The 24505-nt window shown below is 40.6% G+C and overlaps 4 protein-coding genes across 8 annotated transcripts in view; 2 read left to right on the top strand and 2 right to left on the bottom strand.

Moving 5' to 3' along the window:
* LOC130161921 (cytohesin-3-like) overlaps positions 1–3426 on the top strand; it is a 40114-nt gene extending 36688 nt beyond the window's left edge. For both annotated transcript variants that reach the window (XM_056365317.1, XM_056365316.1), the window contains exon 15: positions 1897–3426. In XM_056365317.1, coding sequence (XP_056221292.1) covers positions 1897–1969 — 73 coding nt within the window. In that variant the 3' untranslated portion in view covers positions 1970–3426. The remainder of the gene's footprint in view (positions 1–1896) is intronic.
* On the bottom strand, positions 2895–14359 carry usp42 (ubiquitin specific peptidase 42). Of its 3 annotated transcripts, none has more exons than XM_056365266.1 (18): positions 14246–14359; positions 12431–12680; positions 11345–11551; positions 11081–11191; positions 10763–10862; positions 10060–10127; positions 9893–9963; positions 9696–9778; positions 9465–9576; positions 9214–9354; positions 8693–8793; positions 8294–8459; positions 7465–8166; positions 7256–7338; positions 5941–7065; positions 5309–5622; positions 5135–5200; positions 2895–4988 (listed from the first exon to the last, which is right to left on the bottom strand). In XM_056365266.1, exons 2-17 carry the CDS (start codon positions 12669–12671, stop codon positions 5139–5141), a joined length of 3687 nt encoding a protein of 1228 aa, XP_056221241.1. In that variant the 5' UTR covers positions 12672–12680; positions 14246–14359; the 3' UTR covers positions 2895–4988; positions 5135–5138. The 3 variants fall into 3 exon arrangements, with proteins under 3 accessions (XP_056221241.1, XP_056221243.1, XP_056221242.1); XM_056365268.1 differs by having other exon boundaries at positions 5309–5619; XM_056365267.1 differs by lacking the exon at positions 14246–14359 and adding an exon at positions 13541–13888.
* Positions 14360–14919: 560 nt separating this feature from the next.
* On the bottom strand, positions 14920–24501 carry eif2ak1 (eukaryotic translation initiation factor 2-alpha kinase 1). 2 transcript variants are annotated; one of them, XM_056365282.1, is made up of 15 exons: positions 23975–24501; positions 22008–22175; positions 21742–21878; positions 21489–21523; positions 21304–21403; positions 21114–21194; positions 20919–21012; positions 20684–20732; positions 20177–20555; positions 19920–20028; positions 19594–19700; positions 16120–16234; positions 15933–16012; positions 15507–15740; positions 14920–15291 (listed from the first exon to the last, which is right to left on the bottom strand). In XM_056365282.1, the coding sequence occupies exons 1-15, from the start codon at positions 24147–24149 to the stop codon at positions 15166–15168; spliced, it is 1989 nt and encodes a 662-aa protein (XP_056221257.1). In that variant the 5' UTR covers positions 24150–24501; the 3' UTR covers positions 14920–15165. The 2 variants fall into 2 exon arrangements, with proteins under 2 accessions (XP_056221257.1, XP_056221258.1); XM_056365283.1 differs by lacking the exon at positions 23975–24501 and adding an exon at positions 22346–22625.
* Positions 16244–19613, top strand: LOC130161920 (ankyrin repeat domain-containing protein 61-like). Its single transcript, XM_056365314.1, has 5 exons — positions 16244–17102; positions 17481–17575; positions 17968–18139; positions 18279–18479; positions 18854–19613. Exons 1-5 carry the CDS (start codon positions 17001–17003, stop codon positions 19487–19489), a joined length of 1206 nt encoding a protein of 401 aa, XP_056221289.1. The 5' UTR covers positions 16244–17000; the 3' UTR covers positions 19490–19613.
* Positions 24502–24505: the final 4 nt, after the last annotated feature.

Here is a 24505-nt window from a genome sequence, read left to right as displayed (position 1 = left end):
TCACGTTTTTATGCCTTACTATACTATGACGTTTTTTCACGTTTTTATGCCTTACTATACTATGACGTTTTTAGCCTTACTATACTATGATGTTTTTTTGCATTTTTATGCCTTACTATACTATGACGTTTTTAGCCTTACTATACTATGTCGTTTTTTCACGTTTTTATGCCTAACTATACTATGACATTTTTAGCCTTACTATACTATGACGTTTTTAGCCCTACTATACTATGATGTTTTTTTGCATCTTTATGCCTCACTGTACTATGACGTTTTTTGACGTTTTTATGCCTTACTATACTATGTCGTTTTTTCACGTTTTTATGCCTTACTATACTATGTCGTTTTTTGACGTTTTTATGCCTTACTATACTATGTCGTTTTTTCACGTTTTTATGCCTTACTATACTATGTCGTTTTTTCACGTTTTTATACCTTACTAAACTATGTTGTTTTTTCACGTTTTTATGCCTTACTGTACTATGTCTTTTTTTCACGTTTTAATGCCTTACTATACTATGACGTTTTTTCACGTTTTTATGCCTTACTATACTATGATGTTTTTTTGCATTTTTATGCCTTACTATACTATGACGTTTTTAGCCTTACTATACTATGTCGTTTTTTCACGTTTTTATGCCTTACTATACTATGACATTTTTTCCGCATTTTTATGCCTTACTATACTATGTCGTTTTTTCTAATTTTTATGCTTTACTATACTATGATGTTTTTATGCCTTACTATACTATGACGTATTTTGCATCACTATACTATGACGTTTTTTCATGTTTTTATGCCTTACTATACTATGACGTTTTTTCGCTTTTTTATGCCTTACTATACTATGACATTTTATGCCTTACTTAATACCTGGAAATGGTTGGATCTGCAGTCCCGCTGCAAAATTGGTGCTCTAAGAAAAAAATTATGACACACCGCCACAGCAGCAAAAAGCAACTTTATGCAATCCTGGCAAAGAAATACATGATTATACTAGAGAAATGAAAATAAATTCAGAATGCTGAGTTCAATGACATCCCAAGGTCACCAGAGGTCAGATACAAATTGCCTCCAGTCTGAAATAAAACCTTAGGGTATGTAGAATTATATGCTGAAACCTTCATGCTTTAATCATAAAATGCATGATTGTTTTGCCTACCTTCCCCACAATAAAGGAAAATCCACCCTAAAATACTAGTTTGTTAGTTTTCCACCTTTGTGTTGTTTAAACAAGAGTTTTGTGGTGATCAGAGTTTTCCATTAACAAACACACTGAATCCCCCTAAATATGCAGGCAACAAGAATAGTCATAGTTACATGGAGCTATTGGAAACCTTATCCAATAGTGGCAAAAAACCATCATGCTCATCAAGTGTGGTTGCACTTCACTGTGTATTTTTTTCTGTGGATAATATAAATTATGAGATGTTGAGATATTTATAGCACAGCAAGTGGAGTTTGAGTAAAGAACACATTTTGGAGGTGTAACAAATCACCATAAACATCATGTTTTGATGTTGATCAGTCAGAATCAAAGCAAATTTTTAAACCCACCAGAATGCAATGCAGGCACAAGACATAATGTGTTTTGGGAAGGATGCACTGACTGATAGTGACAAGACAGATTAAGGTCAGGTTAGTACACAGAGAAATTACTGAATCTCATCCCAAAATAGTTCCAGATCGCTCTAAACATCACAAACTGATCATGTTTTAATGTTGTTTTCTGTAAGCTCTGCATTAGGTGTGACTTTCTTTGACATATCAGTCCCACAAACAAAACCACAGTCATTCTTAAAATCAGTGGGAGACTAAAGAGTGTGTAGAATTGATGTGGTCAGTTGAAAACAGCTGATCAGTGACGTGCTCCTTCGTGTCGTCTCTCCACAGAGCGAGCATCAGCAGGGATCCTTTCTACGACATGCTGGCCACCAGGAAGCGGAGGATAGCAAATAAGAAATGATGATCGCCCCATCTTCATCACCACTGTTTCTGTGACCAGCAGAGTCCTTGTGTGTGTGTGTGTGTTTTTGTGTGTATGTATGCGTATGACGTGTGTTACAGGGGTTATGAAGGACTCCTGATTGCTATTTCAGGGCTGGAGGACAAGGAGCAGACACAGTTTTTCAGACTGAATGGTTTATTTCCACCTGAAGACGGTCTGCACCTCAATCGAAGACTGATGTGAATGAAAGGTTTCTATTTCTTCTGGTGCGGACTTGAACACTGAGGTGACACGGTGTCGAAGGAACTGCAAAATCTTTACCTAACTGGATGTTATTGGACAACAGGATGAGGACTGGCAGAACAGCCATGACTGGAATCATAGGACATTTCTACATAATGTGGCTGTGGCGATATTGCCCTCTGCTGGACCTGTAAGGAAATACATCTACTGCACTACAAAGAGATAGTGAGGATTTGAAACCTGAACCTCCCTGGTCATATGTCATTCCTTTCATCCAGAGCGGCTCATCTGGTTGGTTATCTGCTCTCTGCCAGCGAGACTCCCAGATGCCAGTCAACATTTTATCTTCACCTCACATGTCCTTGCCAACACCAACCATGTTTTATAATATCCTCTAACTACAGAAAGCCTCAAGCTTTTAAATCAGCTGGTCTGATTGTTAGCCCTCAAGTGACTGTATCTGTATATGCAAACACTGATTTATTCAAGAAAATCAAACTTAGGCTCATATTCTTTTTACATTTACAGTGCACCCCCGTATTTCCTCTTTGAAAACACAGAAGTAAACAGTTTGGGGAATAACACTGAACATATATTCAGTGGATTGACCCTTGTAAGTGGCCACAGTTTGAAGAAGCTAAAATGCATCATATATTAATTCTGTACGGTTATGTATTGAAGATCCACCTCTGTGATCAAGTTCATTTCTTTTGTATTTATTTTCTTATTGTTTAACAAAAGAGGCAGCCCCCGACTTACATTATGCATGTAAAGTATATAATGTACATACTGTTTTCTTTTTCTTCTTTGTTGTGTTTATGTAGCATGTAAATCATAATGGCCATAGCCTATACCCGTTCACATTTTTAGTTCAACAGCTAACAGTTTACAATAGTGGAAGAGGGACCTTGTGCAGAGCAGTGAAACCTCCTCACACTGTGTTATTACTAAGGATCAGATGATACATGATGTTATATGAAAGAAGAACTCAGTATGCTGGGAGAGCATAGGATGTAAGTGGGTTTTAAAATGCCCTTGAACAAGTGAACTTCAATCATGTGAACACTGACTGGAATCTGAGGACTGTTTTTTTCCCCCCTAGACTTGATCAAACCAACCCACAGGTGGTGCAGCTTTTAGGTTTAAACCTGGTTTGATGTTGGTTTGGGAAAACTGCTCCTGAATACTTTGATGAAGACTTTGAATAAAAATACATGCTGATCAGAGAACAACTTTTGTGTGAATTCAGTAAGAGGAGCTCGACTCGCCAAAACTTACCAGGTCTTTGGTTATTTCAAACATGGAAACAGTGTTGTGAATAAATGATAGTGAGCTGAGCCGCCTCGCTGACCCTGACCGCTAGAAAAGTGTGTGTATTTAACAAAACCTGAATAGAGACGAGTGCCACCAGCTTACACCCTCCCTGACCGTATCTACATCATAATTTTACCGTAGTGAAAGTTCGTTCAACACATACAATCAATCTATTCTATATAATATAAAGGCAGACAGGAGCTTTTTCAAAAGCCCCTGGCAACTCGTCATTTGTCTCAATCAGAATTTTTCATTCATTTCAATGCCACTTGTAAACAACGTCAAAGACCAAGAACAAATTACAATTTCTGCCATTAACAAATGTATTTTAAGGCTTTTACCTTATACAATGTATAAATTCTGACATGCTAAACTAAAAGGTATAACAGCAGTTTTTCAACGTCTGTCTAAAATTGAAAAAAAAAAAACAAAACAAAAAAACAAAAGCTTAACCATACTCATTATTGTCTTTTGTCCAAAGAATATGGTCAAAATTAACAAAGTTTTTCTAAAAACAGAGCAAAACAACATAACATCTACTGATAATCCTGATACAGGATTTTTATGTATAAAAATAACTGATAGTACAGTTCAAAATTAAATTCACAGTATTTTTTTTATGATGCTAGAAGACACAAACTGTATTTTTCATTAAAAAGCAAACACAAATGGTCCACAGCCATGATAACAAATTTTTGATGCTTTTCTTTTTGAACATTTAAAAAGAAAAATAATGTGTGAGGAGAGAGAGCGAGCCAGGATCTAGAGAAAAATCCTCATCTTGTGAAAAAGTTTAAAAATTACAGCGAGTGAATCTTAGGCTTCAGAGCAAAATGAAAACAAATCAGGAAAAAAAAAACTGGGAAATGTCCTCAAGTCTGTCCAGGGTTAGAGTGGAGGTCAGTCAGCGAAGCCTTGTTCCCGCCACTGCACTGGTCTGCCTCATTCAAGAATATCTCCCTCCTTCAGTTTGTCTGCTCCCAGTGGGATCGAAGAAAAAGAAAAATAGCCAAAAAAACAAAACAAAAAAAAGAAAAGCAAAACATTTTGCAGCTCTGCCGATATGGTGACATCTTAAACTTGCAGTCAACATGATGCCTTACAGTTCTCTTAGGCAGTTTCCCTTTAGTTTCATTCTTTATTGAAGCATGTGGATATCTGTGATGGATGTTAACAAGTTTTCAAGTCCTGAGTTCCACTGAGCAGCAGCTGAGATGTTTAAGCTCCAGGCTTTGTTTGTGTTCATACAAGTATATATTACTATTTTTCATCATAAATGTTCAACAAGGTGATAATTTTGCCTTTTTAACCATAGTTAGGAGAATTGCGGCAAATAAATCAATGCCTTAAAAAAAGATTTCTGAACATTTTAAAACACTTTAGTTGTGGTAAAAATACAATATATTCCCAATGAAGAAGCACCATGTCAAAAAGTTGTTGATGTCATTCCTCTGCTGTTGTTAAAATGGTGTTGATGTGTCTGAAATGACAAAGAAGAGTACTTCATACAATTTGTTTGCAGAGCCATGAGTCCCAACATTTGTGCCTATATAAGTTCCTCCTGTTTGTTAGCACCGACAGCACTAGAGCATGCTGCGATGATCATTAAAAAAGACGCCCACTCACTGAGTCAATGTTTCAGGCCACTGGAGAATCCGTGGGAGTCGCCATTGGTTCGGCTGTAACCGTTTCCTACAAAACAGGATCAACACTTCAAACTGACAAGCTCCACAGCAGCATTTAACTCAGCATTATGGGGGTTTTTGGGGATGACTCTGAATGTGAAAAATCTCTAAATACCTGTGTATCCATTGAGATGGCGGTGAGATGAACCGTTAGTGGGTGAGGTGTGATGAGAGGGGGGTAGATGGTCACTGCTGCCATCAGTGTAGTCTGTGCGCCGGCGTTTTTCCGGTGAAAAACCGTTGTCATGTTTAGCGTCCTTGCTGTCATGGTGACGTCGCTTGCGGCTTTCCCTCTCCTCACTGCTTCTGTTCTTGTGGCTCTGAGTGGCTCCTGGACTGTGCTGCTCCGCATCACTGTCCCGCTGCCTCCTGCTTTTCTTCTTTTTCTTTTTCATTTCAGCGGCTCTGTCTGAATCCATGTCAGAACTACTAGGGGGGAGACAGAAGACACACAATGATTATTCTTAATCCACGATTTAAATCTAAACTAACTAAGATATCAGGCATCGTAATCATCACAACAAATTATGTAAGTCTAAAACTCTGTTACTAAGAGATACTAAATATCAAAATAAAAAATCTAAATCAACGAGGAAACGTCTTCAAATGTCCAAACATTACAGGCTACAGTTATAAAGCAGCAGACTTTACTTTTGAGAAGCTGACACCAGAGAATGGTTAACATTTTTTCCACTATTGCTGCTGTAAAAAGGTATAAAACTATTGATTATCAATTGCATCACTCACCCGCTCTCACGGTGTCTGTCTTTATCCTTTGACTTCTTCTTTTTCTTGCTCTTTTTGTGTTTTTTAGAGTGACAGGCCTCAGAGCTGTCGTCTCTCTCCTTGCCCGGATTATCAACAGTCCTTTTGTGATTTTGATCCTCCCTGTTTGGAGCTGATCTAGACGTGGAGAGAGGAGCCCGAGGGGGCGAGTCCTTGGACTTTGAGGATGTTTCTGGCATTGTGTCCGGCAAGGAAGTCTCCTCTTTTGAAGGGTAATAGTTCCTCTCCCTGCCGTTGCTCTTGTCCTTTGTCACCCGGGATTCTCGACTCTCCTGCTGCCACCTCCAGCGACTGTGAGAGTCCTCGCGGTATGAATAGCCGTGTCCCCTCCGCTCAGAGTCCCAGTCCTCTCTGGATCTGTGGTGGTGGTAGTGGTGGTAATGGTGAGAGCACCTGTCGCGATCGCGCTCCCTGGGGTGGTGGACAGTCCGCTCATAGCGACGCTCAGAGTCCCAGTCCCTGTAGTATCGATCATGGGGAGGCAAACGATCCCTGTACGAGCGATGATGGTGGCGGTGATCTCGGTAGTCCCGCCTGTATCGATGACGATCACTGTCACTTTCTCGCTCCTGACTCCTGTCCCTGTAGTGTCTTTCTCTGTCTCTGCTCCAGTCAGAGTGCAGTCTGTCTCTCTCCCTGTCTCGGGAAGGTTGTCTTTCATTCCCTTTAGAGCTGGGCTTGTACGGGTGCTGCTCCTTAGCATCTGTACGTCCTTCATTCCCTGCTGACGGTCCATTGGTCTGTGGTAGATCCTTGGCTTCAGCCCCACTTACGCTAACCTTCTGTGGAGCAGCAGGCGCCCCACTGGTGCTTTGGGAGCAGTCTGGCGGGGTGGATAAGGCCGCAGGGTTGCCATGATGTGCAGAAGCGGAAGCAGATTCACTAGATCCGACAGAATGGGTCTTTGTAGCAGTAGATGAAGGTGGCGTGCTGACAGCGGAAGATGCTGTATGCTGAAGCAGGGGTTCAGACACAGTTTTAGCCCTTGTGTGAGAAGTGGAGAGGTGCTGGCTTTCACTGGCAGCCGGATGGACGCTCTGAGAAGAACTGGCCTGGTGGGATGAGGCTGAATTATAAACCTCTTTGCTGGAAAAACAAAACAGAAAAGCACATAAATAATGCTTTCCGCCAAACTTTTAGGGTGTTATGAGAAAAACAATTCAGATTTCAATGCGACCAACTGAAGCAATAGTTATTCCTGTAACTACTCCTTAGAGATTTCTTGTTGACACAGCATCAACTTTTCGTCCTTCTCATTGTCAGAATGCCTCCGTACCTTGGTTCACCATGGTCACCATCTACTCCATTAGTAGCAATGGGAGCGACAGAGGAAACACTTCCAAGATTACTGCCAGAGATCTGAAGGGCACAAACATTACATCATTATTCATTTAAAACTACTATTTTTTGCAACAACAAAAAAATCTACATATCATAAAGATTTTATATTAAAGAGATAGCAAAAACACAAAGCATGTAATTTACCTTCTCAGAGATTTTGTGTCCATTGATTTTGTGTTGTCCATAATGGTGCCCGTTTTGGCCTGATTTAGAGACGCCGTAGGTTGATCCATTTAATCCGTTACCATTATGGTGCACTCCTGACTCTCCATTTGTAGCTTGAGGAGAATTATCAAAGACATCTCCTGTTGTGTTATTTCCATTAAGATGCGACTTGGCTAAACAGCCGTTATCCAGAGCGCCACAGTTCTCCTGGTCTGATTCCTCTGACGACTCTTGGCCGTACGGCACCAGGAACGATGCTCCATTACCTCCAGTATGGTGATCCCCGTTACTGCAAGACGTGCCGTTAACATGGTTAAGCTGACGAGGAACAAAGCGAACGTCTGAGTGGATGTCTGAGGTAGATTGTGAAGAGGATAAAGAGCTGGAGGAGGAGGAGCTGCTGCTGCTGGCAGAGGACGGCTGGCTGTAAGAGGATGAGGAGGAGGAGGAAGAGGAGGAGGAGGAGGATGGGCGGTTCTGTTTGCCTTGTCCAATAAAGAATGAAAGCTTCTGGCGTTTGTCGTGATCTGGGATCATTGTGGGCCGGCTGATCGAGTGGGAGATGGAGGAGGAAGAGGCCAGTCCATGGCTAGGTTTTCCCACAACACTGCTGCTGGTGCTAGGCTTCGAGCTTGTGGGATAGTCCCTCAGAGATCCATTCCCATTGACGTGGAGAGCGCTCTGAGGAGACAACAAGGACACAAGAAAATGTTTTGAGTGTCTAGGTTTAACACTGGCTACATAATTAAATAAACAACATTAAAATATGCTTAATCACAAGCATATGATGAAAGCATGTCTGCAGTACCTTAGTCATGTGTGGGGGCAGCTGGGGACCTATGAAGCCGATGTTGTTGTGGTGGACGGTGGTGTTGATGCGTGGTATCACCACAGGTCGCGGAGACGACTGACCAGGGATTCCCGGGTTATGGCTCATGTGACCGTAGTCCCCTGTTTTTTTCACATCATTGGATCTGATGGCACCAAAGGAAGGGACATTAGCAAGGGGAAACAGGAAACAAAGAAGAAAGAAGAAAAACAAGTTGTGCTGGTGTGTAACCAGAGTTGAAATCTCAGTATTAGGCACAGTTTAAAACAACATTAAATATAATATACAGCATATTCTGAGTGTGAGCGGAGAACCACACAATATGAATACTTTGATTACATTTCTGTTTAATTCTAAAAACAATTATGGTTTACTCACTTGATGTAGAAAAGGACATATGCCTGCTGGTTGAGAACAGACCTGATGTCACTGACAGACACAGAGGAGTCGTTCATTTGATACCACTGACCGTTGCTCGCCTGTGAGACACAACAGAGAGGTGGCAGGTTTGACACAATAGATTCATCTGTGGTACATTTCAAATTTGTACTTTTTTCAGTTTCTGAATTTGAATTGTTCGATATAATAAAATTGAGAGATTTTGACTGCCGAGTATAAATATCACCATATTAACATGTGGTCAAACATATTATAGAGTAATGTTATATACTTTTCCATGTTTTTGTATGATCTAAAACAAGAACATGGGAAAAAAAAAATTTTCTCTGTAATTTCTCAGTTCAGACCTCAGTCTGACAACGCTTTTGTATCAACTCCGCATTCAACTCTGATAAAAATGAGCTGTTGATGGAGTGTCGTAGTGATAAATGTGTGCATGTGCACTTGGCAACAACAGTGTCCTGATAGATTAGAACAGTGATCCGTAGCAGTGCCAGTACCTTAATATAGCAGAAATAGTGTCCAGCATGACAGCTGAATCCAGAGTGGACCAGTACAGCGTACAGCCCGTAGACCTGGGACTCTCCCTGGGACTGAGACATGAAAGGCCGCAGGTCCAGGTACTCTGGATATTTCACATCCTATTGACCATAAAACAGCTGATTAATATCAAATCACCATCAAATATTCACTAAGCCATCCATGGTTATATTATGGCTCTGAACATGTTAGTCCGTGTGTGTCAGGCTACCTTAGTAATTTTGCCTCCACTGAAGTTTGCAAAGCGTTTGAGTGAGAGGGTGAGCACGTTAGAGCTGCGGTGGATGGTAAATCTCTTTGAGGCTGTGACCATTTTTTTGCACCTAAGGGGGAGAAATGTTCAGTGGTTAGACAGCAAATTGACATATACATAAATAAACAAACAAACAAATAAAACACTTGTCATCTTTGCTTAATTCATTTTGTTAGTTAAACAACTTACTTGGTGCATTTGTAGGCGTTTTCTCCATCCAGCTGCTCTGGTTTAACAAACTGCTCCAGAGCTTTGGAGACACTGGGAGCCGTCTGCATAGAGAGAAAAATCAATTTTGAGGTCTGGTACTATTAAAGATCCGTGATTAAATCTGAATGAACTGATTTGTTACATATTTGCAGTGATTGAGAACTTAAGTTAATTACCTTAATTTCAAGAGTAATATCCAGAAAAGGGTCAAATGTATCTGAGACTGCTTTGCAGTTTAAACATTTAACTGAAAAAGACAAATCAGTGTTATTAGTGTAGAGAAGTTGTAAAACATAAAAACATGACATCAAGTAGAAGAAACAAATCAACACTAATCACTTACCTCTGGACCTTAGGTACCCGCCAAATACTTGATGGATGAAAGTGGTTGCCTGTGTTTGCCTGTCCAATCTGTCACAAAGATAAATATTATGAGGATAAAAACCAACAAATTAGGGCTGTAATATGTTGTAATATGTTGTAACTTTTGCAATGACAAGTTACAACATATTACAGCCCAAAGAGCAGGAGTGAGAACGGGACGAATTAGAGCAAGAGTCACTAGTTAAGAGGCCACCTGTTAGTAGAGAATAATAATAAATAATGGACTTGATACTCAAGGTTCAAAAAATCAATTTTAAGAGTCCCTGAGAACCATATTGGTCAGCAATGTATCAATTAAACATGCCCTGCTGTACTTTCAGTTAAAAATGCATGTAGACTTTCTAAGGGAACATAACTTACTTGGCAGTACACTGATTTGATATACTTCAGCAGTAAAAATAAATACTTCCCTATATCTACATGGAGTTTTTATGCAGCATCTATCCTCAATGGCCTCTGCAGAATGTTCAATGGATCCAACAAAATGTATAAATTAAAGTTTCCTTCTAATGTTATGCAACTTACTTCAATTCATGACCTATATTAAAGTTGAATAAGTAACCATCTAATGATTTAGAACATTTTTGTCAACCTTTCAGAGTAAACATGTGGTTGCGAGTTATCCATTTCTTACTCCATAAACAGCATAGGAGGAAACTTACTTGGTTCCAGGTAAGCAGGACTTTTGCATAGCATCAACTGTGTACCGCAGGAACTCATGGGCATCCTCTTGGCTTCCATAGCGGAAGTGCTTTGCTATCCCTGTGGGGGGAAAAAAAAGCAAAGCGGAAGACATGCAAGCTTGGTAAATACCACCAATGATTTTAACAGCAGATTTGTAACTCCTAACTTTCACCAGAAGATTTCCCTCCAAAATGAAAAGGTAAACAGCCACACAGCGCCTCCTGTCATTCGTTTTAGGTAAATATTTTGTAAAAGGGCACAACTTCAATGTTCTAGTTTTACAGGCAGTCACTTACTTTTGAGCTCATTGATCACACCAATGGGCTTAATGACATTCCCAGAGTTGGCAAAAACCTGAATGATGTGGTTTTGCATGGTACACATCATACAGAACCCCGGCTCATGACCTGTGGCAGGGAAAGATGGACAACAACACTAATGAGTAAGACATGATTCAGGCAAGAAAGACGCTCATAGATACTTTTCAATTTCATGATTGTACAATTACACAAGAACTTTAGTGCAAAGATGCACCATCAAAACACTTAGCACTAGCTTACATGTTTTAGAGTGCTCCCGTGTCAGCATGTAGTTGGTGAACGGAGGGGTGTAGGTGAGACACTGCAGGGCTGAGTTGAGGAAGCAGGTGTTCCCCATGTTCTGCAGACCTGCACCAATGCGGTGAACCTGGGTCCACTTCAGGTTGAGCCGCTCTGGAGGGAAGAGGACCTTCTGGGGCAAGTCGATGCCGTCACCACCGCTTATCACTTGGACAAACAGAGGCAACACTAAAATTAGATTCAATGTATTTGCCAGATCCAGGAAATCAACAAGTATCTGTATATATGCTACACTGTTAATGTAAGTACATACAGACATATGGTAAATGAACATCAGTACCTTACAGTCATACCTATCAATCTAATCAGTTGTATAATGTGATTCTGACTACTTAGTAAAACAAGCTGAAGAAGAAAAAAAACAAGACACAAATAGCTTTCTCTTTTGTTTCTGCAAAACAAGTAAGGCTGCTGCTCTTTATATCCAAACACCTATTGCGTCACAAGCTCAAATGATTGATCATGCTCCCACTTCAAAACTGGCTTAGTTATGTAACTGGATGAATGAAAGTAGAGTAGAAGCAGCAACACAACACCCACAAAACCAGTTGTGTCACACTCTCATACAGAAACAGTAGCTGAAACTTTAGCTTCATTAGTTTAGCTTTGCATTCCCACCAAACATCCGTAACATTGTTTCTTTACCCCAGTTCAAATCAAGACTCAAAATTCATCTGTTTCAATCTGCATATTCGCCGTAATTTCATTGTTTTCTTTTTAACTGTCTGTTGTTTTTATTATTTTTATTGTGTTTTTAATCTTCTGTAAAGTGTCCTTGAGTGCTGTGAAAGGTGCTGCCAATTAAAATGTATTATTATTATTATTACTTGTGTATAAAATTTAACTCACTTAAAGCACTATATCTAATTCAGCAAAAGAAAATGGAAATCAGAAACATGGTCTTTTTTGTGAAAACAACTTAATACATGTTTTGTACCAGCATTTGCAACACAACAGGTGTACATCAGCATTCCCAATATGGGTGGTGAAACATTGACTATTGACATAATTTCTGCTTGCTCTTACCTTGCTCCTTGGGTCGGTCCACAGGGGAGGGGGTACTGTTGTAGACGGCAGCTCCAGGCGTGGGGCCCAGGCAGCCTCCTGGAGCCTTCAGCCTCGGAGAGTCACTGGGCATTGTGGGGCCCACTGCCCAGCTGCTGGAACAGCTGCCGTCCATCCCCACGTCTCCACTGGTGAAGGGGGATCGCTTACACCCGACTGACTCGTGGTCAGATTTTTCTGAAGATCTGTCAACTATGGTCATTGTTCATTGCTGTGTGAGGGGCAGAAACACAGAGGTGTACAACTTTAGGAGCTGCAGGAAATACAGATAAATTCCAAGGTTTTTTGTTTTTCATTCATGTCGCTTTAGATGTAGATCTGTGTGTGGTTTATTGTGACACAACTCAAATATCTTCTTCTTAAAAGGATGTATTTAAAGGGACATAGTTTTCTTAACTTGTTGGCTTGTTCTACACAAGTGAAATGGGTGGTAGATTATACACATTTTGCCCTTCACTAAATTAAATTACATTGCATTAAAATTATGACCACTATATTGCATAGCTAACATATCACTATTTATCAAAAATTATCAGTAACTGTCGTCAAACACACTGTAATATCTGAATTATCTATTTTCACTCTTATCTAGTACTTAGTAAAACACAGTCAAGATTACAATACTAACTAATAATTTTTGGATCAATTTTTTAAACAGTAGATTATTTGTATAACAAAGTAACCAATCACAATAGAAGCAGTTAGAAATAGCTAAATCTCTCAGCCCTGAATTCTTGTTGCATGTTGTTTTTACACCTAGAATTGTATATTATGATTATGACCACAATGACTTAGTGTTGGAGAAAAGCCTTAACTGACTGATCACACTTAAACGTATCTATTAACTAAAGCTATGGATTAACAATAGTACATTTATCTTGCAGCCTCTCTTTGTATCGAAAAACTAATGTACTTAGACGTCAGTGACAGCCATTTATGGACACCTAGCAATGTTTCTTTTCGCTACACAACAAACGTCAGAAACACTAGGAAGGCATTCATTTCTATTTGAATATGTTCAAACCGATCGACATACGAGACCTAAGCTGGAACTGAGTTAGCAAAACTTACGAAGTCATTGTTATTGGTTTAAAAACGCCACCGAGGAAATGTCCTGGTTGGAAGCACGTTTAAAACAGCAGCTGTTCCCTCCCACCTGCTCCGGCAGACAGGCACACATTGGCTAACAGACGGCTGCTAGGCCTTTAACACGCAGCGCCGCGTAACTTCAGTAAAACACGAATTAAGGCTTTATTAGCCCTCATGGGAGACAGAGCACCGACTAAAAGCCTCCCTTCCTCGTCGAAGTATGGAACAGAGTGACTGATAAGGAGCAGGCGGCTCGAGAAGCCACCAACACCATGGAAACGGTGAACGTAACACATAGCCACCGAACGCAGCTAACATTACGTGCGGCGGCGCTCGTGCGTTAATATTGATGCTAACGCTGCTAGCTAGCTCGGCACGATGGGCGCTCTCCGACATGGCGGAGAATAACATAGCCATTTACTGTAAATGTCTGTGAGCAGTTTTCTGCTTCCGCTTCCAAATAATTTAGATTTAAGATGTGTAGGCCTGGGTAACAGGGCATCTAGCTAGCTGAGAAAGGAGGGGCTCGACACCGGTGGCTGTGTGCACTCATCGCGCTGCTCTCTCCGACATGACAGAGAACCGGTGTAAGGATATTACAACAATTCACTGAGGCTTAGGCCCACCAAATTATTACGGCTGCAGAGTAAAACTGTCACTCGATCGTATAAGCAACATCACACTCACCTGGAATATGTTACGAATACGTTAATAGCGGTTGTAAATCCATTCCTTATTTCCAGCGGGTGTCCGGCGGTGAACAATGACGTAGCTAATTGCCCCACGGGTACATCCGGGTACCTGCGATGAAACGAAGTCTCTGATTGGCTCATTCTGCCGTTTCTCTGTGAGGAACGTGTTTCGGGAAGTCGCATGTACACACCTCTGACCTTTGTGTACATGATGTACAATCAACATTAAGTGCTTTATACTCAAGAGTTATTCTGTAATTGGGCCCGGTATAGTTGTTTGGCTAAAACCAGACCTACCAGATATACTTCACAGCACAGATTACTATATCTATGCTGAATTGTGTGCCCATAATATTTCCACTTATAACGGTTTTCAATATATAACTAAGTGCATTCCCTGTGACCAGTAACTCAACATTTGGACCATCATGGCCAGGGAACAAAGGCATTTGTTTGAACATCAATGCATGGAAATAAATGTGCCCATGTCCCCATTAAATCAAAATTGGAAGGCTCCCTCTGTCCACAGCTGCTGCTTCTTCAGTTTCAAGAAGCTGCATGAAATCAGAATACATATAATCAATTGTACTTGTAGTTCACTTTTTCAATTTGTCATACATGCATGACTTTCAAAGCAACATCTCAGATGATCAATAATCACTTATTGACTCTTAGAAATCCCATCAGACATAGCCGAAATGGGTTTTATTGAACAGCTGAATGAAAATAAATAATTGCACCCTTACATCCAGGTGTACAAGATACACTCAAATGCTTACACACACACACACACACACACACACACACAATCTCTCTCTACCACTTGTACCAAATCACAGTACAGAAGTAGTTAAAAAAAAAAAAAAAAAAAAAATCAAGTTTTGACAGTCTGTGGGTTGTTGAAATTTTTAAGGCTCAGGTATTGTCCAACTCAGAGACATGAACTGTGGCTTGTGAGCTCTGAAGCCGACTGATCTGTCTCCTCAGCTGCATGATCTCTTCCTCCTGCTCTTCAACCCTTCTCTGCAAACCATGGATCAACTGAAGGGGAAAGAATTAAGAACCATCAGTGCAGATGCAGGTGCAATAGGCTTCCTGGAGGCAATGTCATTTTCAAAAACACACACAAACAAACATATGAACACATACCTCATTGCCACACCTCCAGTGAAATAAAAGCTTAATTGTTATTTCCACTTTTTTTACTTTGTAGATTTTATTTTGAACAAAAAGGCTCAGGTGGTTAATTATCATACCCTGTCCTTACTGCAGAAGAGTTCACTCTGTAGAAGCTGGCTGGCCGTGGGCCGAACACTAGGATCTTTACTTGTTAGCTTCATGATGTACTTAGCCAGGGCTGGCCATCTGTGGCAGAATGAGTCTGGGATTTTCCCTTCTCTCAGGTCCCCAAGGGTCCGGACCCGCTCCATCTCCGTCCCAAAGGGCTGGAATAACTCGAGCGCCAGCACTCCAATGCTGTACATGTCTGACTGCAAGAGCAGCAACAATACAAACAAAGTTTCAACTTTAATGACTGACAGTAGTTAAAAATGTCGAAGGAGAGGTAACACTGATGAAGATGAAGTTCAAAATGATGAAGTATAAAAATAAAATAAACTCTGTGTTTGATGAAAATAAAGTCTGAATCAATCATAATCAAGGTGTACCATTACTTTGTTTACCTTTGAATCATAATGGGAGCCCTTCAATTGTTCTGGTGCAGCATACACAAATGTACCAACACCAGTAGTATGTGAGGAATCTGCAAAATACACCAGAAAGGTGACTTATAATCAAATAGCACCATCTATTGGTTATGTGAGGGACTGTGTCGAGAAAATATAACAAGTCAAGAGTTGCAGTTATTACCACTGTTTGGAGAGTTGGTGCTTTTATGTCCATCAGCTAGTAAATCCCTGCAGGCCAAACCAAAGTCCCCAATCCGAACATGGCAGTCATGAGCACGGAGGAAAATGTTCCTTGGCTGTGAGAAAAGCAAAAAATGTACAATTAGTTCCACAAGTTACTGGGTGTAAAGATGCAGATGTCCAAGGTTTTTTATACAAATAATAAGGGCAGAAATGAATCATTTTAGGATTTCAGATGATCTAACATTACATTCTAAACATTTGATGGGGAGAAAGAAACTACAACACTGTGATGTAGATACTGGATGCATCCATCATAAAAATGAGAAATGATTCAGAAAAAACACCAGCTTTACAGCACATAAACCCACATACACTATTTGAATCAGGAAATACTATACTGTGTTTCCTGCACTGGAAAAGATAAATTGGTTAGAATGTAAGCATATATTGAACTGGAACAACCTCTTAACTACTCTGCCTGGTGTCACCAGTCCCTATAATTGGCCCCACACACAGCAACAAGTTATCAGCTGTGACAGAAAGGCTGGCCATCAAAGTTAGACGCATAACTCTCCAACCAGACAGAAAACACAGAACGGAGAACACAGAAGTAGCTACTGAAAACACCAAACACGGAAAAGAGAAGTAGTAACATTTCGATTTTCCCACCTCTAAATTAACTGACACCCATCTGAGAAATTTATGCTTGCAACAACAAACAAGAATAACCAGATTCTGATTCCCACTTCCCTTCTGAAAGACTAAGCAGAGACAGCAGGAAGGCTGCGCTGCCTGATCACGCTGGAAGAGCAGAAGGAACATGAAGATAGGAGCGGTAACGGTCTCAATTTTCACAACAATTAATTCTACACTTCCGTGATGGAGGAATACTTGCGACGTTTTGAAGATGTGTCAAAAAAATATGGAAGCAAGTTTCTCATGCAGGTGCAAGATGGTTCACCTCGAAAAGTTTTCAGGAAGGTAAATGCAACAATGCAAACTTATTAAACTACTGAATTGAATACAGAATCGAAATATGCTAAACCTGACTACATGTTACAGAAAACATTGTCACATGGACAAAAACACGGCATGTTATATATTATAATGTCAGCAAATCATATATAAAGAAGCATGCATATTGATGGTGGTAATCACAAGAAGCTTTATGATTACAGTTACGTGTTTATGCTCCTATAGGATCAATTTCAGACAAAAGTACTTCTTGTAGCGTCAGACTAGAACATATTCATGAATTTCCCCTAGTGGATAAATAAAGTATCTATCTATCTATCTATCTATCTATATATCTATTTGTGTTTTTCAGTTTTTGTCCTGTTGTGATCTTTCTTGCTTTAGGGCCATGCAATACTTCCGCTTCATCTGGCTGCCTCTTACAGAAGATTTAAGAGCATGCAGAGTCTGCTGTCAGCAGGAGCAGACCCTGAAATGAGGTCTGGACAAACACACACACACGGACAAGATATAGATATACACATTAACACCTAGCATTGTGCCCATCAATACTATGGTGTAAGATCAGGTTGCTTTTTCACTGTGCAAGCCTCTCATTAAATAAAAAATAAAAGTAACTCAGACAGAGTTGCTGAAACTCATTTCAGCTGTTTAGTTTATTTCCTAAAACAAAAAAGATCACATCTACAGTATGAATTTAATTTTGTATTTGCCGACTTGAAGACTTCCTGTTGCAACTGCTATGAATTCAACTCAAGCAAACAGAAACCCATTACAATGACATGCATTGCACCATTTCCTTTTATCTACTAAAGTACAAATCGACAGCTCCCCCTCCGCACAGGCATCACAGTCTCTTCCTCTGTCGCAGGGACCAGCTCGGTCAAACCACACTACACTTGGTGATAGTTTGTTGGCCGAGCATCCAGACAACTTGGTCAAAACCAGATTCCAAGTTACAGACTGCTGTGATCGATTTGCACAGGAAGGCGAAGGCTTGTCTACAGCTCCTCTGTGAGCATGGTGTTAACGTCAATGCACAGGTAAATCAGTTTTTTAAGCAATAACTAGGATCTTTTAAAATATATTCGAACAAACATACATCTCTTACAGATTCTCAGGAATGCAGTTGCTCTTGAAATAATTTGGCTCTGGTGTGGTTTCTTATGGTTCCTCGCTTAGGTGAAGGGAGAGAGTCAGCAGACAGCTCTCCACCTTTCAGTACGCTACACTGCTCTGTCTGCTGTCCAGATTCTTGCCAGCTATGGCGCTGATGTTAATGCTGTGGACAGCAACGGGATGACGCCCCTACATATGGCCGCTGGGATGCTCCATAAGGATATTATAGCCAACCTGATCAGGCAGGGAGCAGATATCAACATGGTTTGTGTTGTTATTCTTGTTTATTTTTGGCAGTATTTTTTTTTCCTTTTTTATATTTTCAGAATTGAACAAAAGACAAACATGGTAGACATTTTCACAGTCATTTTGAGATATCATACATGAGCACAGGTGTGATTAATAATATTAACGGCACATTTCATGACTCACTGGGACACTTGAATAGACCAGACCTCGTTAATGTTATCAGTAACACCTGCGCTTTTCCTGCTAGCAGTCAAACTAAACGACCTTGAAAACAAATGAAGAATATCAAAATTATTGAATACAATGCATAAATTTCTGTCCTATTAAACTATATGCTAAAAGTTCAACATGTTAAATTAAATTAATGCAAATTCCTGACTATTATCAAGGGGCTGAAGAACACTGGAAACACTCCTCTGCACTTAGCTGCTGTGGCAATGGCTATGAAGACCACCAAGACCCTGCAAGACGACTTAAACTGCATCTCTGAGCTGCTGGATCATGGGGCCGAGCCCAACGCAGAGAACAAGGCAGGAATTACACCTTTACACGAGGCATGCAGCATGGGCAACAAGGAGCTGGTCGAGCTGCTGCTCAGGTACGGAGCTAACATCAACAAGCTCAGCCAAGCAGGGGAGAACTGTCTGTTTCTGTTCCTGAACCACAGGTCTAATGTAAGGAACAGCTCCCTGCTGGTGAAGCTCCTCAGCCTGACCTCCCCGCTCACCGTCTACAACCAAAACTGCCACCTGCCCTCAGCCTTGACATTACCATGTTTCTTGAAGCAGAGAGACCAGCTACTAAAACTCATTCAGCAGCCAAGAAGGCTTCAGGATATTTGTAAGAGTGATATTTACCTGAAACACATCCCAGACAAAAAAGGGGAACTGAAAGAAATCCTGCCAGAGAGGCTATATGACTTTGTCTTCAACTACTGGGAGAACACACACAACATCTCCTTTGTGATTGATGATGACCGACAGGACTCTTTTGATAACACATTTGATAATATTACTCCTAGCTGACACCTGTGAGTCAGTGACAGTTGGAGGTGATGTCTCAAGCTACAGACACACCTTAAATCTAATAACTTCAAACATACAAATACAAATTTATCAAAGCCGCTCACCTTCAGGTCTCTGTGCATGATTCCCCTGGAATGAATGTACTCCACCCCTTCCAGTATGTTTCTCAACAGGCTGACAGTGTGTTCAGTATCAACACATCCGTAAGGGCCTGAAAAAATATATAAAAGTATTAATTTCCGAAATTGTATTCGTATCTTAGAAAACGTGAAATAAACTACCACCATAAATAAAATAAATTACATTAGCAGTCATTTGTGAATGGAGAGAAACTGATTAAAAAAAAAAGATGTGCTCGTGAAATATAAATGAAATCTGTATTTGAACAATACAATATTGCAGAGTCATGCATAATGTGTTAAACAATTACATCTTGAGGTTTGTTCTTCTTTGGGTTTGGCGTTTCTCTCAGAGATCCAGTCCTTTATTGAGCGATCACACAGCTGCATCTGGATGTAGAGCATCAGGTGGAACTGTACCTGCAGATACAGAGCAACCGTTTTTAAGGGTACATTTCACCGTAACGCTTGTTCTCTGCTTGTAATTTTCTTAAAGAAATATTTGTACCATTAAATCTAGCAGTTTTTGTCCTTATTGTAATGAATCTAATCCACCTTAAGCATCTACCTCTTTAGAAGGCTTTATTGTGCGTTTGTCAGCCCACTGTTGGCACTCCTTGTCGATGCAGGAGTTGTTGTTCAGCTCGATGCTACTCCTGCTGGAGTCCTCCTCTAACAGTGCTGAGCTGTCCCAACCCGTGGCAGGACATTTGGAGCTCTTCACGGGATCGCGCTGTCCCAGGAACACACAGGGGACGTAGTTCTCAGGGAGGCGGCGCATCGTCTTGGGACACAACAGCTGGCCCTTCTCTTGGGTTGGCACTAAAGCCGACTCGGCCTCTTTTGGAGATACTTTGGCACTTGCAGCTTCATCTGTTGGTGCTTCACTGAGGCTTTGAAAGACTATAGACGAGCTGGTGTCGCTGTTGTCAGGGCTCCCATCAAAACTGCAAAAAGAAAAGTTAAGAGTTGTTGGACACACTGATATTACATCATACATAGTTGGTTTGTAATTTTATTTATGAATGTGTGTTACAAAAAGTCATGAATCTGATTTTGTATACACTGATCCTACTTGTCTTGTTGTCCAGGTGATTCCAGTGCAGGCAGGAGAGACTCAGGATCTGCAACAAGGACAGTTTACAGATAAAGGGCGTCTGTTTGTTTAATTGAACTTCAAGTATAGCTTCCTCTCTATATGTTCCTGGACAAGGTTGAGCCAAATGTCTCGTCTTGCCAATCTCTGTGAACAGTAACTTCATTCGTTTCAGCCGAACAAACACGTCGCAGGACAGCAGTTAAATACTCACGTGCTGCAGGCTGAACATGTTCCATCCATGCAGTGTGATAACCCACAACATTTACATGCTGCAGGCTGGACAACACTTTGACTTCCCTAAGGACCTAGAACAAGCAAAACAATCACGTTTGATTAAAGTGGGTGTCTCTCATATCTCTGTATTTGGGCGTGAAAAGAGTCTTTTGATAAAACACTGATGGCCCACCTTCATACAGTCATCCTTTGAGACATTTTTGATAAGAATTTTCTTCACAGCATAATATTGTCCATCAAGTTTGTTCATAACCTACAAGAAGATGTGAAAGATAACATGACTGTGTTGATCACTTCAACTCATGTGCTTTAAAAGGAGCTGGATAGGAGGAATAGTGGGAATTAGAATTGAGTAAAAATACCTTAAAAACATTTCCATATGATCCTTTCCCAAGTCTGCAGATTTCTTCAAACTCACTAAGATACCGTGAGGTCTGCGCTTGAAATAGTCCCTCCTTAGGTCTGTGGGAAGACAAACATTTCTTACATTAAACTTAAATACTCCTTGGAAGCAGCAACATTCAAAACTACACCTCGTACACCTTACCTTGCAGAAGGATTGTGCGTGTTTGTGCCGAGACCCTGTGAGATAAGACAAGGATACACACAGTGTTCACGCTGTAAACATGACAACAATAAACACGGATGAACACTACCCATGTAGAGGCTGAGTGTTCTGCTTTGGTCAGAGTGCTTATTGACATCTATTATACTAAGTAAAAACAATCTTTTACATAACAACATACCAACTGGTACAGAAGCAGCTCATGTATATACGTAGTGTACAACATGTCCATTACCTGTGGGTACAAGGAGGAGCTGGCGGCATTAAGCAGCTCAGTGAAGGCCCGGTTGTGCTGTAGTCTGACGGTGCTGAACTCATCACTTATGGCCAACGGCGAGAGGAGGTTCATAGCTGCTAACCGCTGGCCAATGACTGTCAGAGGGATAACAAAGTTATATTAACTGAATTCGTAATTAACGACAAGGAATAAAAGGTAGAGACAGAATGCTAAACATATATTTTAAAATCTTTGGAATCCCAGAACAACATATCTGTAGCTACCTTTAAACAGCGTACGTGAGCGTGCTGGATTACTCTCGTAGACGAAGCACAGGTGCTCCAGCAGAGACCCCAGGAGAAGGTGGTTGGGGATCGCTGAGGCAAACTCTTGGATGGATGGGTAATGTCTACCAGCTATTAACACCTCACAGTCATTATCTGTGTCAGAAGCTGAGCGTACATAGAAACGAAAAATGAGAAAGAGGAAGCGATGGTGAATTATAGGCCCAAACTGTAGTACAAAAACACTTCAGAGTATATTTAACTTTGTTCAACTTCCAATAAAATCAAATAATGTATCAACAATTATTTTTCTGTGTATAAAGTTACAGCTGTCTTACCTTCTTCAATAACTTTTGCAATCATTTCAACAATGTTTTTTTCTCCTAGGTCCATTTTTCTGTATGAAAGCCTTTCGGTGCAATATTAAGCACTCATGGAGCTGTAATAATGATTATCCTGTTCACCTCCAAGGCACAAAATAAGTTCATCTTGATTATACATAAGGGGGCGTCCACAGCAGTAATGCTTATCTGCCTGGTCCAGCGGACACCAGCCTCCTCCACCTAGTGTAGCCTACTCTGTAAACACATGACCAAGCGAAGATACTTGGCCCCTGTGCCAGAATGGGAAGGAGGGGCTGTATCATCTGTCAAAGTTCCCTGACACTACTTTACTTTCATTTGATCACACTGCAGGATGTGTGGAATAGCAAGTCTTCACTTACAAGACCCATGTAAACTTGTTTGTCAACTGCAAGTTTGTATAAGATAAAGGGTGAAAGGACACTCCGCCGAATTTACAAGTGAAGTTCAATTTCCTCGTTGTAGAGAGTATGATTCAGCCTGTGAAAACAGTTGCATAAAGTCTTGTGTGGCAGTGGAGGCAGCCCATGTCATCAGGGTAATCCTGGGTTCAGCTTGAGGCTTCAAACATTTGACAAAAAAACCTGCATTATAAGCTGAGGGGCATGGAGTGTGAAAGATGGCCACATTTAAGAGAAAGGGAGGGTCAAATGAAAGAGACAATTAAGTTCCACCTATTTTGCACCTTGACTACTAGGAACAAAAAGGCTGGATATCCCAGTGTCTGTTCCTTCAATTTTCTTTATTTTATGTTATTTTTCAGGGCAGTTTTAGCCTTTAATTGGATAGGGACACTGAGAGAGTGACAGGAAAGTTGGAGGATGAGATTTCAACCCGGGCCGCTACAGTAAGCACTGAGCCTAAGTGGTAAGCGCTCTGACAGGTGAGCCACCAGTGTATCAGTATCAGTATATTGATATATACTGTGGTAATATAGTATAGCCACATATGGAGGAATATCTTTCTTACGAGGTTATTGCTGTAATATGAGGGTCAAAGTTGAACCATAGACACTTCAAATATTTTTACTTTGCAGTTACACAAAGACACTATCATGGCTCGTATAGTATGAATGACTGTCCCAAGCTGAGGGAAAGGCTAAAACATCTCTGAATGCAAATGCATGTTGTAGCCCAGAGGTGTAATAACAAACATCATACTAGTATTAAAACACTGTCTGCAAGTTGAAAGTTACAGTACAAACATTAGTGTGACAACTACACCAAATATACATTTTAATATTAGTACAATAAACAAAACACTGGCTTGTACTTTCAAACACCAGTCTGTGATATGAATTAAAATTATACCAGTTGTCTGTTAGTGGTTTATATGGATGTTTTTTAAGCTGGAGGAATAATGGTAGGGTGGGCTCAACACTGCAGCATGAGAGTCACGTTGTTGTTCACATGGCATATAAATCCTTAACCCCCCCACCCCACATTAATAAACCAAAAAAGCTAATTTAAGCTATTCAAAGTCAGATGTTTTGTTCCGGTGTCACCGTGTCACGTAATGTGGGATCACAGCCAACAATGTGCACTTGTTAGGTAAACGGTAACGTAACGACAGGCAGCAACTTTAAGCGGAGGAAAAGCTGCTTACTGTCAAACTGGACTTCATCGTCCTCTTCGCTCGCCAAACTTAGCAAGCTAATGTTAGTCCCAGCCTCGTGTTTCCTCCTGCCGGATCCGAGGCTGTGTCGGACCAAAATGTTGCTGCCATTACCGGAACATTCGTCCGACCGCAGGAGTCCGTTGTTGGATGATGAACTGTACATTTTTGTTGTATGTAAATAACGGCAGTTTGACGAAAAAAAGTGCTAATTTTAAAACGATGCTCAATTCACAGTAGCTACCCCATATCTGTAGTAAGATATATGTCAAAATACTCGTTTAACTCCAGCTCCGCTAATGTTTACATCGCACGAATATGTCAGAAAAGACAGCGAAAACTACCCTAAAAGTCCCATATGTCCACCATGTTCACAAACGACCATGATTTAACAGCTGTTCAGGGACCGTCTCAAAATAAACGTGCGTGACTCACAACGTCATTAACTGCAAGTGAAAAAAATGTTACACTCAAAACTACAGCGTAAAATCAACACAGATGTTGTATTATAATAAAAATATA

This window comes from Seriola aureovittata, chromosome 21, assembly GCF_021018895.1.
Source record: "Seriola aureovittata isolate HTS-2021-v1 ecotype China chromosome 21, ASM2101889v1, whole genome shotgun sequence".
Taxonomy (NCBI): Eukaryota; Metazoa; Chordata; class Actinopteri; order Carangiformes; family Carangidae; genus Seriola; species Seriola aureovittata.
Note: the sequence above shows the minus strand (reverse complement) of the source record. Positions and strands in the feature narration are given on the sequence as shown.

Excerpts from the sequence above, each read along its gene's own strand:
- usp42 (XM_056365266.1), bottom strand. The coding sequence starts at position 12,671 with ATGACCATAGTTGACAGATCTTCAGAAAAATCTGACCACGAGTCAGTC. Across the intron at positions 10,863-11,080 it reads TGTGATCAATGAGCTCAAAA|GGATAGCAAAGCACTTCCGC; the intron begins GTAAGTGACTGC and ends TTCCCCCCACAG. Across the intron at positions 9,577-9,695 it reads AACGCCTACAAATGCACCAA|GTGCAAAAAAATGGTCACAG; the intron begins GTAAGTTGTTTA and ends TCTCCCCCTTAG.
- LOC130161920 (XM_056365314.1), top strand. The coding sequence starts at position 17,001 with ATGGAGGAATACTTGCGACGTTTTGAAGATGTGTCAAAAAAATATGGA. Across the intron at positions 17,103-17,480 it reads CTCGAAAAGTTTTCAGGAAG|GGCCATGCAATACTTCCGCT; the intron begins GTAAATGCAACA and ends TTCTTGCTTTAG. Across the intron at positions 18,140-18,278 it reads GTGTTAACGTCAATGCACAG|GTGAAGGGAGAGAGTCAGCA; the intron begins GTAAATCAGTTT and ends TTCCTCGCTTAG.
- eif2ak1 (XM_056365282.1), bottom strand. The coding sequence starts at position 24,149 with ATGTACAGTTCATCATCCAACAACGGACTCCTGCGGTCGGACGAATGT. Across the intron at positions 21,404-21,488 it reads ACGCACAATCCTTCTGCAAG|ACCTAAGGAGGGACTATTTC; the intron begins GTAAGGTGTACG and ends GTCTTCCCACAG. Across the intron at positions 21,195-21,303 it reads CATATGGAAATGTTTTTAAG|GTTATGAACAAACTTGATGG; the intron begins GTATTTTTACTC and ends ATCTTCTTGTAG.